A 14,280-nucleotide genomic window follows, 5' to 3' on the forward strand; every position below is an offset into this window, starting at 1 on the left:
AAAATTACTATTATTGTATGTGTCCCTTTGTCTTTTCTCATGATTTTTGCATCATATCTTAGTTTGAGACAAGAAGGCAAAGGTCCACACTTCTTGTGCTACTCAGAATAAATAGCCCACACGCAGCTTCACTGGCATGTGCTGGATGTATACAGTCTTGTTAATGCTGATTGCTGTACCCACCGGAGAGCTGCCAGTTCAAAATGTTGCTATTTTCACAGCACACTCTTAGCAAATACCAAAAAATAACAGGTTGCAGAGAGAGAGAGACGGACAGATTTAAGTGCTGTATTAGAGGCCAGTAAGTGGTTCCGCTGCTGTTCCTCTGCAGCCTGAGAGAGAGAATTCCCATCCTCGAGTCCCTCTTGTCCCTGAACTCCATAGAATTATATTTGTTCAGGTTTTACACATAGAAAGTATTTGTGTGAAGACCGGACAAGAATATGCTGAGGACAGCTTTTGTTGCCCAATTCTGATGGTCTGTTCTTTCACAGGATAAAGAGTAAATTAGACAGAGGAGGAGTGATTCAAGATTTTGTTCATGCCCTGGAACAGCTTTCTAATCCAGTGATGCTCTTTAAGGTACAGTAGGAACCCCTCAGCCATCTGGCCTTTGAGAGAGATAATGTAGAGAGGAGCCAGCCAGACTGATGCTGGAGAACTGTTGCAGGGATTGATGGCCACAGATGATGTCATCATAGTGCTTTCTGCAATTTTTACTCTGAACATTCCTATCCCTGTTCTGATCTGATGTTAGCCCCTTCCTCACTAACTCTAACCCTTCTTGCTCCTTCCCTTTAGCACTTCACCTAGCTAATCCCCTCCTAATATAACCTCACTGAAAGGATTTAAATAACAAAACAAAAGCAGAAGATGTGGTAGAATTAGCATAATGTTTGCAATCATTGCATTGTTTCTTCTGCTTGTACGATATACTCCTTAACCCTACTTATGTCTGTCTTGTATATTTAGAGTTTACACTCTTTAGGTTAGGGACTGTCTTATTCTGTCTTTGTACAGTGGCTAGCACAATGGGGCCCTGCACTCAGTTGGCCTCCTGGCACTACTATAATAAACAAAGTATAAGAAACAGCATTTTACATAGCACTCCTGTATTTTCAGCTTGCTCCAAAATGATTATAGCAGACTTTTAAATTCTAAGTCACATAATCGGTAGACCTAATACCATCTGACTGGGTTACAAAAGAGAGAGTGTGTAAATTATTTTCTTCAGTCCTCAGCCCCTTCTCTCTGTATTCACAGGATTGGGTTGAGGATGTCAAAAATGAGTTGGGAAAAACTCAGAGAAATAAAAATAACCTTAAGGAAATGTATGAACGAATGTACAGAAACTTAGGAGAATTACAGGCTCCAGGTCTTGGGTTGTTCAGAAGGAGATTTATTCAGGTATGTATGAAATGCTGTTGGTGTGTAATGGGATGAGAAGGGTATACTGGAAAGTTAAAAGGGACAGTATCAATCAGATAGGAGGTCCTCGCCCAATCCTGCAGCCCTCATTCGTATGAATGACTGAGTTACGACTGGGCCTTTAATACTTATTAATCGATAACTGTGGTGCTTTAGTTTTGTTACCGTTCAGCTGACACTTCCTGACTGCTCTGCCATGTAGAATGTTCCCACCTGAGGCATTAGTTTACACTTGTTTAGTCATTCCCCTCTGCTTCCATGCCAGTGCATTTGCCTCTGTCCCTACCCAAAGCTTTCTGCCTATGTACTTGTGTGGTACTCTGGCCTCTTATTCCTATCGTAATGATTTAGAAGCACCAGATGGACAGTTCATTTGGGGTCTTGTTGATGGCTGTGGCTGTGCCGAGAATCCTGAAATATCTGAGCAGTTAGTGACAAAGAAATGGAGAAGGAAGAGTGAGTGTGTGTGTGTGCTTTTTTTAATGTTAAACATGCTGATGATTTCCAGCACTGCCTTTTTAGAGAAGCAGTTTCATTCTAATAGGGATTAGTGGATTTGGGTTTGGAATCTCTGGACATTGCAATTAATTATTAGGTCAAGTCCTCTCTAGCTTAATTAATTTTCATCAAAACTAAAAATATTCTGATATATTTCAAGAACACACAAAAGAAAGGAGGCTTTTTAATGCGCAGCACAACATACATACTACATTGATCTTGTCTTCAGTGGAACTTGTTTTACTTTTGTGCAGCCCTGCCTACTTTTGCCAAATGACTGTGATACAATAAAAATATCTGTGTTCAGCTCTTTAAATGGGCCACTCCTCATATAGTATCTCCTATTCAGTGCAGCACTGTGAGTGATAGACACATCTAAATGACCTGGAAGAAAATATGAAACCATCACTTGATAAAGTTTGCAGATGAAACAAAAACTGGGGGAGTGGTAAATAATGAAGAGGACAGGTCATCAATTCAGAGCGATCTAGATCACTTAGTTAACAGGGTGCCAAAAAACCAAAAAGCATTTAATATGGATAAATGTAAGTGTATACATCTGGGAACAAAGAATGTAGGCCATACTTACAGGATGGGGGACTCTGACTCTGAAATAAGATTTGGAGTGGGGTGGGGTGGGGACGTGGATAATCATCTGAACTTGAGCGCTCTGTGTGATTGTGGCCAAAAGAGCTAATGCAATCCTGTGATACATAAGTGGAAATCTCAAGTAGGAGCAGAGAGGTTATTACCTCTGTATTCGGCACTGGTGTGACCGCTGCTGGAATACTGTGTCCAGTTGTGGTGCCCACAATTCAAGAAGGATGTTGTATCGATACACTCAGGGAGTTCAATCTATTTAGCTTAACAAAGAGAAGGTTAAAGGGTGACTTGATTGCAATGAGGAACAAATATTTAATAATGGGCTCTTCAGTCTAGCAGAGAAAGATATAATACGTTCCAATGGCTGGAAGTTGAAGCTAGACATTTAGATGGGAAATAAAGTGTAAATTTTTAACAGTAAGAGTAATTAATCACTGGAATAATTTACCCAGGATTGTGGTGGATTCTCTATCACTGACCATTTTTAAATCAAGGTTGGATGTTTTTCTACAAGAGCTGCTCTGGGAATTATTTTAAGGAAGTTCTATGGCTTGTGCTATACAGGAGGTCAGACTGGATGACCACAGTGGTCCCTTCTGGCCTTAGAATCTATGAATCTAGTAACCAAACAAGAAAGAAAAGTAGACTTGAAGTAAAAAAAAAAAAACTTTAAACTAAAACATAAATGATAGAAAAAATACTCTAACAGTTGTCTGAGCCTCCTTAGAATATTACTCAGATCCTCCATAGTGGGAATTTTTTGTGCTAATCCTTGTTTCACAGTCTCCATGGGAATCAGAATGCAATGCCCTTGACGGCTCATTTTATTTCTTTATTACTACAGGGTGATAGATGTTCATAATGCTTTATAGACAAATAAAATGATAAATTTAAGTTACAGAGGACTTGTCTTAATAATTAATTACTATGTCCAGGGATTCCAAAAATAAATTCCCACTAAAATGAAACTGATTCTCTAAAAATGCAGTGTTGTGCCTCTGAGGCACAGTGTGATCTTGCTATGTATGAAGTGAACTTTAATTCCTTTATTGTAAATTAATTTCAACTTCAGACCTTTGGGGAGGATTTTAACAATCATTTTGGAAAAGGCGGCTCAACGCTGTTAGATATGAAGGCTGATGACTTCAGTAGAATTGCACTCTCTCTCCTTTCAAAAATGAAAGACCAGAAAGAACCTGGAAATCTGAAAGAATGCTCACCTTGGATGAGTGACTTCAAAGCTGAATTCATGAGGAACGAACTGGAGATCCCTGGTATGCTACCATTTCAATACGGACAGTGAACTCTTACAAGAATAGTAGTTACCCTTAAGTTCCAGTCATCTTTAGCTAAGAACAAGAGCCCTCTCAGTTTGATACCTAGTGCGTCCTCTCTGTGGCCTTGTATCCTGCCATTGCAGGCGAATGCACTTGGTAATCAGAGGGATCTTTCCTGTCTCAAACTACCAGGATTCTCCTCTTCTTAAGACTAGATTTAGCTATATTTACTGCTGTGGTATTTTAAAATGTCTTTGCTTTTAAAAAAATATCATTGAACTTTTATGTTGCTTCTAACCCCTTGATCCCAGCAGGTTTTAAACTAAGATCTAATGGATTTGCATTCTAGTTTGAAAAAGGTCTGCCCTCTGAAAGCAATAAGAGTTCCAAAATCTAATGGCATAGGTGAAAAAATAATACATGTCACTGAATGACCAGATGAAATACTGTGTATGTTTAAATATACACTTTTAAAATTTTAGTTTTCTGCTAGTTTAATAAGATGCAATATTAGGCTGAATATGCATGCCATCATTAACTAACATTTAATTTTTAAATATTTTAATATTTAAATGAAGACTGTATGCCTCTTTGTTTTATTTTTTCTTCAGGTCAGTATGATGGTAAAGGTAAACCATTGCCAGAATACCATGCAAAAATCTCTGGATTTGATGAACGGGTATGCTAACAACTTTAAAGATAATATCCCTTTTGGCTTCTAATGTAAAAACATGGCTCAGTATTGTGTTTTTTGTGGGGAGGGAAGCAGTGCATGAGCAGATATCTAACAGTACACAAAAGATTAATCTTATTAATTAGATGGCCATTATAACATCATCATTAAATACACACTGATATTAGTTTGCAGTGTGTTCCATATGGATAATGGGATATTTTCTGCAGAGGCAATGGATTTATCTACATTTTTCTGAATTAGCAAAAAATTAAGCAGTCTAGTGGTGCAAGAACAACAACACGATCACAGTACACAGGAATGTAAGAGGCCCAGGAGTTTGTGATAGTCCTGATGCTACAGCATTGCATCCTCTCACCTGTGCCAAACATGTTTTGCTTTTTTCCCTCCCTCCAAGATCAAAGTAATGGCGTCTATCAGGAAACCAAAACGTATAAACATCCGAGGCAGTGATGAACGGGAACACCCCTTTCTTGTCAAAGGTGGTGAAGATCTCCGGCAGGACCAGCGCATTGAGCAGCTCTTTGATGTCATGAATATTATCCTTTCCCAAGATGCTGCGTGCAGCCAAAGGAACATGCAGATAAAAACTTACAAAGTCATACCCATGACAACCAGGTAGGGACTTCGTGGTCTTGTCATTCAGGGATAAAAGTCCTCACCTCAAAAGTCGCATAGCTTTTTTGTGCTGGGAGGTGGGATTTCTTTGTGCCAAATGCTGGTGCAAAAATTTTTGGCACTTGGCTCTGGGAATTTTTATATGATATGAAATTTTTTTTAGACCATTTACATGATATTTTTAGATCTTTGTTGAAAGTGCTGTGTCTGGCAATTATTTTTCTGAATATATTTGGGTTTATAATTATAACTTAGCAGTTTATATAAAACTTCCTGCGTTTAGACCTCTCAGCACATCCCAGCGTTGGTTAAATCCTATTATCCTCTTTTAAGGATAAGGAAACTGAGGCACAAGGAAATTTTAGGCTTGCCCAAGACCATGATCTTTACCAGAGTCAGGAACAAAACCTATAGCCTTGTGACCTGTCAAGTGGACCATGCTGCTTTCTGTTTATATTGCTCCTCTTCTTCAGTTAAACTCTGGGGTTTTGTTCCCACCCATGATTTCTTTTGTTACAGATTAGGGCTGATTGAGTGGTTGGAAAATACCTGTACCTTAAAGAATTTCCTTATGGAAAGCATGTCCGAAGAGGAAAAAGATTACTATCACAGGTGATGCTGGTTTTAACTGTCCACGTGAATAGAAATAACTATTTACTGGGCTCTTTCTGACATTCTGTTTGTCAGAACAGAACCTAGATTTAATGGTGTAAAATAAATAAATAAAAAAGTTATTGGTAAGCCAGAAGTCTCTTTAGTACTTCCTGACCCAAATTAGTAATTGGCAGCTATTTAATGAGCACCACTGAACCTGTCATCCATATCTTCCACCCAACTTGTGTAAACATGGAGTTTGTAATCATCTACGATATTACCATCACTATTTCCTTATCAACAGATTATGATTTTACAAGTGAAGGATTTTGATCTCTTGCTTTGAACAAGCAGGAAGTGAACTTAGGTCAGGAAGGAGAGAGAGCTACTTAGAAAACTGTGTGTTCAGCAATGAGTCAGTAATTGAGGATATTGCCTGTAACCACATGAAATACAAGTCTATCAGAGTTTAAAAGAAATGTTGCCTTTGCATGAAGAGTGGACTTTAGAAATTCTGGTTTTCGGTCTCCTGGCTGTTGGTTTTCAAAGGAATGAATGTTTGTAGAATCAGATAAATTCTAATTTTTCAATCTCGATTATCTTTGTGAGGCTTTAGAAATAACTTTCACTAACCTGCTTTGTTCCCATTACACAGTTTTGTTTAGATTTGTCTAAATATTGGCATGATTCATTTGCAAGCTCTCTTGTTTTTGAGCCAGGGTGTGGAATCAAGTCCAACACCAAGGCTCACATCCAGGTTGACACATCAGTTGCATTACTGGTTGTGTCCTTCAATTGAGACATTTAACTGTGCTCCTTTCTGCCTGTGTTCTGTTTGTACAAAACCAAGTTAACAATCATTTGGCACTTTTCCAATAGAAATGAGAGCTGTGAAAAGATTCTTTCTCCATTTTCCAAGTGGGTGGTGGAGTAATCATTGAGCATGTGAGAACTACTGTATTTGCCTACAAAGTCTCTGCATTACCAGCACCTAGCTCATTGCTTTGCGATGGGCTTGTACCTTGAGTGAGAAAGGGGTCATGTAGATCCCATTCTGGGTGGTGGGAAAGTTGAGGAGGAGGGACCATGATGTGCAGAAAAAAAAAGAGAATTCTAATATATAGGGTAAGTACATAGAAATGTATGTTTGTGTCTTTGTGAAAACTGTTTTATAATTTAAAACATAAACCTATTGTTGTAAATACAGTTTATTAATTATTTCCATACTTGGCTGAGGGAACAGCAGCATTCCCAAAGGAAATACTGATGAGAATTCCCACTGGCTAAACTTCAGTTTAAGGGAGCGGGAAAAAAACCTAAAATAATTATACAAGGATTTGGAATTTCTTTGCTTTGTGTTCTGCAAAGCAGAGACACCAGGCAGCCTGGATACTAATCTTCTTCTTCTACCCTTAGTCCCATCTGTATGTGTCAGCTCTTCGAGTCTGGCTTTTCCATTCCAGTTTGTCTTGAAACAGTTGCTTGGAAACTCCACAGCTAATCAAATCCTCTTGTATGACATCCATTCAACTACTTTTGGGTCTTCCAACCCTTCTCTTACCCTCGATTTCTAAATTTAACACTGAGTTTCCTATATATTCTTCTGATCATCTTTTCACACACCCAAACCATACAAGCTTGGATTTCCTCAGCTATTCTATAATTGGTACTACCTTCACACTTCCCCTATTTCATTCATTCCAAACATGGTCCATCCTTGCAACTTCAAGCATCCATCTTAACAATTTCTTTTCTACTATATTCCAGATCTGCTCCTGTCTCTTCCTCAGTGCCCAGTGTTTGGAGCCATACAAAAGGGCAGTCCTAATTACCATCTTACAAATCTTCAGTTATTTTTCAGTTTGATAGGCGTTTTCCTATTACAGATCATTCTGCTCACTTCTCTCCATTTAGTCCATCCCTTTCCAGTGTTGCTTGTAAGTTTGTCATTGAGTTTACCTTCATCCTGTACTATTGAATCTAAATACTTGAACTTCTGTACCTTTGGTAGTGGTTCCCCCTTCCCCCCACCATACTTAGACTCATTGCCTTCCTGCAAATATACTTCAAATGTACAGGCCATATTTCTGCTGATTTTTTTCATGCCATTTCTTTTAAGTACACACAATTCTATCTCTCTCAATCTTTTTTGCTCTCTCCCATGAACACTACATCATCTGCACAAAGCATGCACCAGGAAGCCACTCTGAATGTTTTCTGTAAGTCCATCAAGCACCAACATGAACAAAAAGGGGCTGAGCCTTGATGTATTCCAACTTTACTAGAATCTGTTCAGTTTCTCCACAGGGCCTTTTAATTGGTAACAGCACCCTTGTACACGTCCTGGACAAGTCTGATGTAGTCTTCGGGTATCCGTTTCAATCTCATACAGATCTGAGAGCTGACTTCTCTCAGAACATTGTCTTAAGCCTTCTCAAGATCGATGAATACCATCTGCAGAGTTTTTCTCTTTTCTCTATATTTTTCCACAGGCAGTCTTAATGCAAAAGTAGCATCCATTGTTGACTTGCCTGGCATGACTCCAGCCTGATAGTCACTGACCTTTACTTCTCTTCATAGTCTCTTATCCTAACTTTTCCCCATATCTTCATTGTGTGCATCATAAGTTTAACGCTGTCATAGTTGCCACGGTCTTTTATGTCTCTCTTTCTCTTAAATATTGGTACTAGTGTGCTCTTTCTCCAGGCATCAAGCAGCTTCAGTCCTCATGATGAAATTAAACAGTTGTGTCAATATGTTCATGTCTACTTGCCCCAGGGGCTTCCATACTTCTGCTGGTATGCGGTTGGGGCTGAGATCTTTCTTTTTCATGTTCCTCAATACTTCTGCAACTTCTTCTAGGACTGATGCCACCAGGCCCTGGGTTGGTTTTATATATGGCTTAGTTACTTTGGATTCTTTTCATTCATGAGCCTTGCAAAGTAATTTCTTCACTGTTCCTTAATCTGGTTCTCATTGATTAACGTATTTCCACTTCCATCTTTTAATGACTTTGAAATGAAGGAGGGTGAGAGAGAAATATATAGACCGGCAAAGACTCACGATAAGAGAACTAAAGACATTGTTGAGATCAGTCTGGATACTAATACTTTACTAGAATATTCCATCTGAGAATAACAAAGACCCCAAACCATTAATTAACCTCAGAATATCCTCTGTATCCTAGGAAAAGAAGGGACATTGTGTACATCTCACTTCACCCTCTACTAAAAAGCATTCAGGCCTTTGGTGGAACACAGCTGTTTAACAGCGCACAGCAACGTTACACCTGATCTTACAGGAAGAAAAAAAAAGAAACTGCAGGAGCAATTTAAGCAGGCACAATGGAATTATGTGAATAGGAAATTGGCCAGGGCAGCGAAGGTAGCACTCTTCTCCCTTATGGAAAAATATGATGGGACCTGCATTAAGCTACGAGAGGTCAGGACCTCAGCTTTACATATTTTTTCCAAAGACAGAACCTTCAACTGCACACAGTGCCTCTTAGGGGCCAGCGTGGGTAACAGGTTCAGTAACAGGGATAACTGTGCCTCATACCAACTTCCATCTGAGGGTCTGCAGGCTGTTACAAACCATACATTAGGCATCTAAAGACCCTTATGATAATAGGAAGTATTAGTCTTAACCCCATTTTTTATAGATGGGGGGAAAACTGATGCACAGAAGTGACCTAACTTGCCCAAGGTCAGACAGGAAGCCCTAGGGTAGGCCTTTGACAGGTGAAGGCCTGTCTCTAATATTTGTTTTGTATGAGCTTGATTGCAAAATATTTGCACTTCACTCTGGTTTACTGTATTTTGTTTTGCATTTTGTGTGCACAAAAATGTAGATAAATCACCCCTCCTTTTGTTTGTCTGCAGCCGAAAAGGACCTTGTATCATGTACAGTGACTGGCTGACCAAGATGGCTGGGAAGGAGAAAGGCATTGCACGCTATAAGACTATGTACAGGTAAGTCTCATAGTTACGTACTTTTCAGGAAAACAGTTGGTAAGAAACATCTACAAAATGTTTTTGGTAGAATTTGCTGAATCATCTAAACCAAAATGTTCCAGGGACCATGTTGATTTTGATGAAATTCTGCCAGAAACCAGGTAGGGTTCCAACAGAATCCTGCCTTGTGTCCTGCCAGCTTTTCCATTCACGTCCTTGACAGCCCATCTAGTAGGCTGACACAGAGGAGAGAGCCTAAAAGCCCAGGATTACCAACACCAGCACGCCCCACCAGGTTGTCTGCCCCCAAGCCAGGGCTTACAGTGCAGCTGTGTGAAAAATGGTAACTCTGCTTCACAGAGAACTTCAAAATATTGGACTTTTGTTCCAAACTGGAGCTAAACCAATTTTTTAAAATCTCAAAATCCTCCACAAAATGAAATAGAGTATTCTCTGGCCTGCTCTAATACTGATCCTTGTAGGCAATGAAAGTTAGGTTCTGAGTTACTGATTATGAATGGTTGAAATTGGCATGCTCCTTGAATCATTCCCTGCATCTCTTGCTTTTTAATGGATATTTTTGATCTGTTCTGTGTGTGCTTGCTGAGGGATTTAAATTGCAGAGACACTAATGAGACCTACAGAGGGGATTGTCCAATTGTATTTTTAAGTTTCTGATCGTATTTCTGCATTAACATTGAAGCTTATCCCATTTATTTTATTTTCTCCCTGATTTCCACTGTATTGAATTGATACATTAGGAGATTTCACTCTGGGAATGGCTGCCTGGAAAATAGGTATTTTCTGTCTTCCTAGGAACAAACAACATTTTCATCTTTTCTCCTCTGAATTTGAGGAAACACTCTTTGTGATTGGTACAGAGTTAAGAAAATGTTAGTGCTTTGATGTAAGAACCCAGATTTTCTTAAGTGTTATATCTTTTCATTGTACAGTTTCAGTAACTAGTGCATTCTGTTGTTGACTTGCAGTAGAGCTAATCGTACAGAAACAGTCCTGTCTTTCAGAAACAGGGAAACCAGTGTTCCAGGAGACCTTTTAAGGTGAGTACACTGTCCTTTACTGTGTGTTGTTTACAAAAGCTATATTAATGTTTGTTTCACAATATCTGACTTCTGTTTTTGTTAAGGAGAGCATTTGTTAAGATGAGTACAGCTCCTGAGGCCTTTCTATCTCTGCGATCCCATTTTGCCAGCTCTCATGCACTGATGTGCATCAGCCATTGGATTCTTGGTATTGGAGACAGACATCTGTTCAACTTCATGATTAATATGGAGACAGGTGGCATGGTGGGAATAGACTTTGGACATGCATTTGGTTCAGCGACGCAGGTATTTTTCCTCTAATCCTTTTCTGTTGACTACTCTATTGGGTGTCTTGGGGGCTGGCAGTATCTTAAGTGGATGGTGGTCAATCAATTACTTTATATTTTGTATTGAATTTAATTTAAAAGTATTTTATTTCTGCTGAATTTGATGATTACTCATACTTGACACCATAAATTAAGCAAATGATTCTAGTTAACACTAGAACAGAATCTTTTCCCGAATAACTTGTCTGATGCTAACAGGTTGATAAATTCTACAGTTCTATGCGGAGAGCAAAGTATTTTTTTAATATGGGTATCAGTATTTGATGCTTTTTGAAAATGAGAAGGCCTTGCTCATCCATGCTTTCAAACAGTAGTTATTGACAAATATTCATAGCCATAACTTTTACGCAAGAGCAGTCTGGTTTCAGTGGGCTCCAAGTTATTTTCAGTTCACTAGCCAGCAATGTTTTAAGGTTCACACAAAAGACTTCTTTGTAATCCTTCAGTTTTAAGGTTTCGTAATTCATGGGTTTCACTTTTTCTTTGTTCTTGTGTAGTTTCTACAAGTGCCAGAGTTGATGCCTTTTCGTCTAACTCGCCAGTTCACTAATCTGATGTTGCCAATGAAAGAATCAGGTCTCATTTATAGTGTGATGGTACATTCCCTAAGAGCCTACCGCACAGACCCAGACCTCCTGATCAGCACTATGGACGTGTTTGTAAAAGAACCTTCCTTAGACTGGCAGGTAGATTTTTTTTAATTTTTTTTTTGTTCTTTCCTTTTTGCCTTTCTATTCATGTACAAAGTCTAAAGTTGATTAGTTTTGTCTTTGTTTGATCATTTTTCGTGATAGAACAAGGAAGTCTTTCCTAATAGTCAGCTTACATTTCCCTTGTATCTTTATCAGCAGCTTTATTGAGCTAGGGAATAATCTTTCAGAGGTACTGGCCAAGTTCTTGCAACATGTAAAATAAGACACCGATCTCTTACAGGGGTGAGAGATGGACTGGATAGAGTGATAGATTTTATCCATTTCTAATTTGTGTTGTTTAGTTTAATTTCTGTATTGAATGAGTGATCTTGAGATCTTCAAATGTTTATGGTGATTCATGCTATCACCCTATGTAGTATAAATACAGTATTTTCAATTTGTCAAACAGAGCAACTCTTAGTTTCATTTACAACATGCATTTCATACAATGTGCTGTTTATGAAAATACTTCAGAAACCAGTTACTGAATTATAAGTTTGAGTATAAATATTTTCAGACTACCTACAACCATATAGAATTTGCTAAATGGATGTAATTATGTGCAATAAATTATTCCTTAGTTTTAGAGGTAGCAAAACTTTGAGATTTCACTCAAGCAGGTCAAAGTAGAGCTTAAGAAGATGTCTTTTCCTATGTTCAGGTTAGCGTTGTTCATCCACTATACTGAATCTGCAGAAATACAAATGTTTGTCATATTTTCAGTTGCAAAGTAACTTAAGTCACAAACAGAAGTAAATTTCCTCTAAATATCCTGCCCTCCACTTTCTTTGCAACACAGGTTATTTGCTGACTTGTTCCTGAGGATGTGGGTGGCTGTGAGAATGTAGGAGAGGTTTAGGAGTATGGTTATCTGTCTAAAAAGAAAAGGAGTACTTGTGGCACCTTAGAGACTAACCAATTTATTTGAGCATAAGCTTTCGTGAGCTACAGCTCACTTCATCGGATGCATACTGTGGAAAGTGTAGAAGATCTTTTTATATACACACAAAGCATGAAAAAATACCTCCTCCCACCCCACTCTCCTGCTGGTAATAACTTATCTAAAGTGATCACTCTCCTTACAATGTGTATGATAATCAAGTTGGGCCATTTCCAGCACAAATCCAGGTTTTCTCACCCCCCCCAGCCGCCCCCCACAAACCCACTCTCCTGCTGGTAATAGCTTATCCAAAGTGACCACTCTTCTTACAATGTGTATGATAATCAAGGTGGGCCATTTCCAGCACAAATCCAGGGTTTAACACGAAGGTCTGAGGAGGGGGGGAGGGGGTAGGAAAAAACAAGGGGAAATAGGTTACCTTGTATAATGACTTAGCCACCCCCAGTCTCTATTCAAGCCTAAGTTAATTGTATCCAATTTGCAAATGAATTCCAATTCAACAGTTTCTCGCCGGAGTCTGGATTTGAAGTTTTTTTGTTTTAATATTGCGACCTTTAGGTCTGAGATTGAGTGACCAGAGAGATTGAAGTGTTCTCCGACTGGTTTATGAATGTTATAATTCTTGACATCTGATTTGTGTCCATTTATTCTTTTACGTAGAGACTGTCCAGTTTGACCAATGTACATGGCAGAGGGGCATTGCTGGCACATGATGGCATATATCACATTGGTGGATGTGCAGGTGAACGAGCCTCTGATAGTGTGGCTGATGTTATTAGGCCCTGTGATGGTGTCCCCTGAATAGATATGTGGGCACAGTTGGCAACGGGCTTTGTTGCAAGGATAGGTTCCTGGGTTAGTGGTTCTGTTGTGTGGTATGTGGTTGCTGGTGAGTATTTGCTTCAGGTTGGGGGGCTGTCTGTAAGCAAGGACTGGCCTTTCTCCCAAGATCTGTGAGAGAGATGGGTCGTCCTTCAGGATAGGTTGTATATCCTTGATGATTCATTGGGGAGGTTTTACTTGTGGGCTGAAGGTGACGGCTAGTGGCGTTCTGTTATTTTCTTTGTTAGGCCTGTCCTGTAGTAGGTGACTTCTGGGAACTCTTCTGGCTCTATCAATCTGTTTCTTCACTTCCGCAGGTGGGTATTGTAGTTGTAAGAGTGCTTGATTGACATCTTGTAGGTGTTTGTCTCTGTCTGAGGAGTTGGAGCAAATGCGGTTGTATCGCAGAGCTTGAGGAATTCCACCATGATTTCAACAATTTCCATCCCACTATCAACCTCAGCCTGGTCCAGTCCACACAAGAGATCCACTTCCTGGACGCTACAGTGCTAATAAACGATGGTCACATAAACATCACCCTATACTGGAAACCTACTGACCACTATTCCTACCTACATGCCTCCAGCTTTCACCCTGACCACACCACACGATCCATCGTCTACAGCCAAGCTCTGCGATACACCCGCATTTGCTCCAACCCCTCAGACAGCCCCCCAACCTGAAGCAAATACTCACCAGCAACCACATACCACACAACAGAAGCACTAATCCAGGAACCTATCCTTGCAACAAAGCCCGTTGCCAACTGTGCCCGCATATCTATTTGGGGACACCATCACAGGGCTTAAT

General features: G+C 39.5%; 1 protein-coding gene across 1 annotated transcript in view; it reads left to right on the forward strand.

Annotated features, from left to right (window-relative positions):
• PRKDC (protein kinase, DNA-activated, catalytic subunit) overlaps positions 1–14,280 on the forward strand; it is a 160,243-nt gene that overhangs the window by 141,336 nt on the left and 4,627 nt on the right. Inside the window, exons 75-84 of the mRNA XM_077810300.1 lie at positions 495–582; positions 1,264–1,407; positions 3,602–3,803; positions 4,418–4,485; positions 4,898–5,118; positions 5,638–5,730; positions 9,594–9,683; positions 10,655–10,726; positions 10,813–11,014; positions 11,553–11,741. Of these exons, the coding sequence (XP_077666426.1) occupies positions 495–582; positions 1,264–1,407; positions 3,602–3,803; positions 4,418–4,485; positions 4,898–5,118; positions 5,638–5,730; positions 9,594–9,683; positions 10,655–10,726; positions 10,813–11,014; positions 11,553–11,741 (1,369 nt within the window). The remainder of the gene's footprint in view (positions 1–494; positions 583–1,263; positions 1,408–3,601; positions 3,804–4,417; positions 4,486–4,897; positions 5,119–5,637; positions 5,731–9,593; positions 9,684–10,654; positions 10,727–10,812; positions 11,015–11,552; positions 11,742–14,280) is intronic.

The sequence above is a fragment of the Eretmochelys imbricata genome, chromosome 2 (genome assembly GCF_965152235.1).
Source record: "Eretmochelys imbricata isolate rEreImb1 chromosome 2, rEreImb1.hap1, whole genome shotgun sequence".
Classification (NCBI taxonomy): domain Eukaryota; kingdom Metazoa; phylum Chordata; order Testudines; family Cheloniidae; genus Eretmochelys; species Eretmochelys imbricata.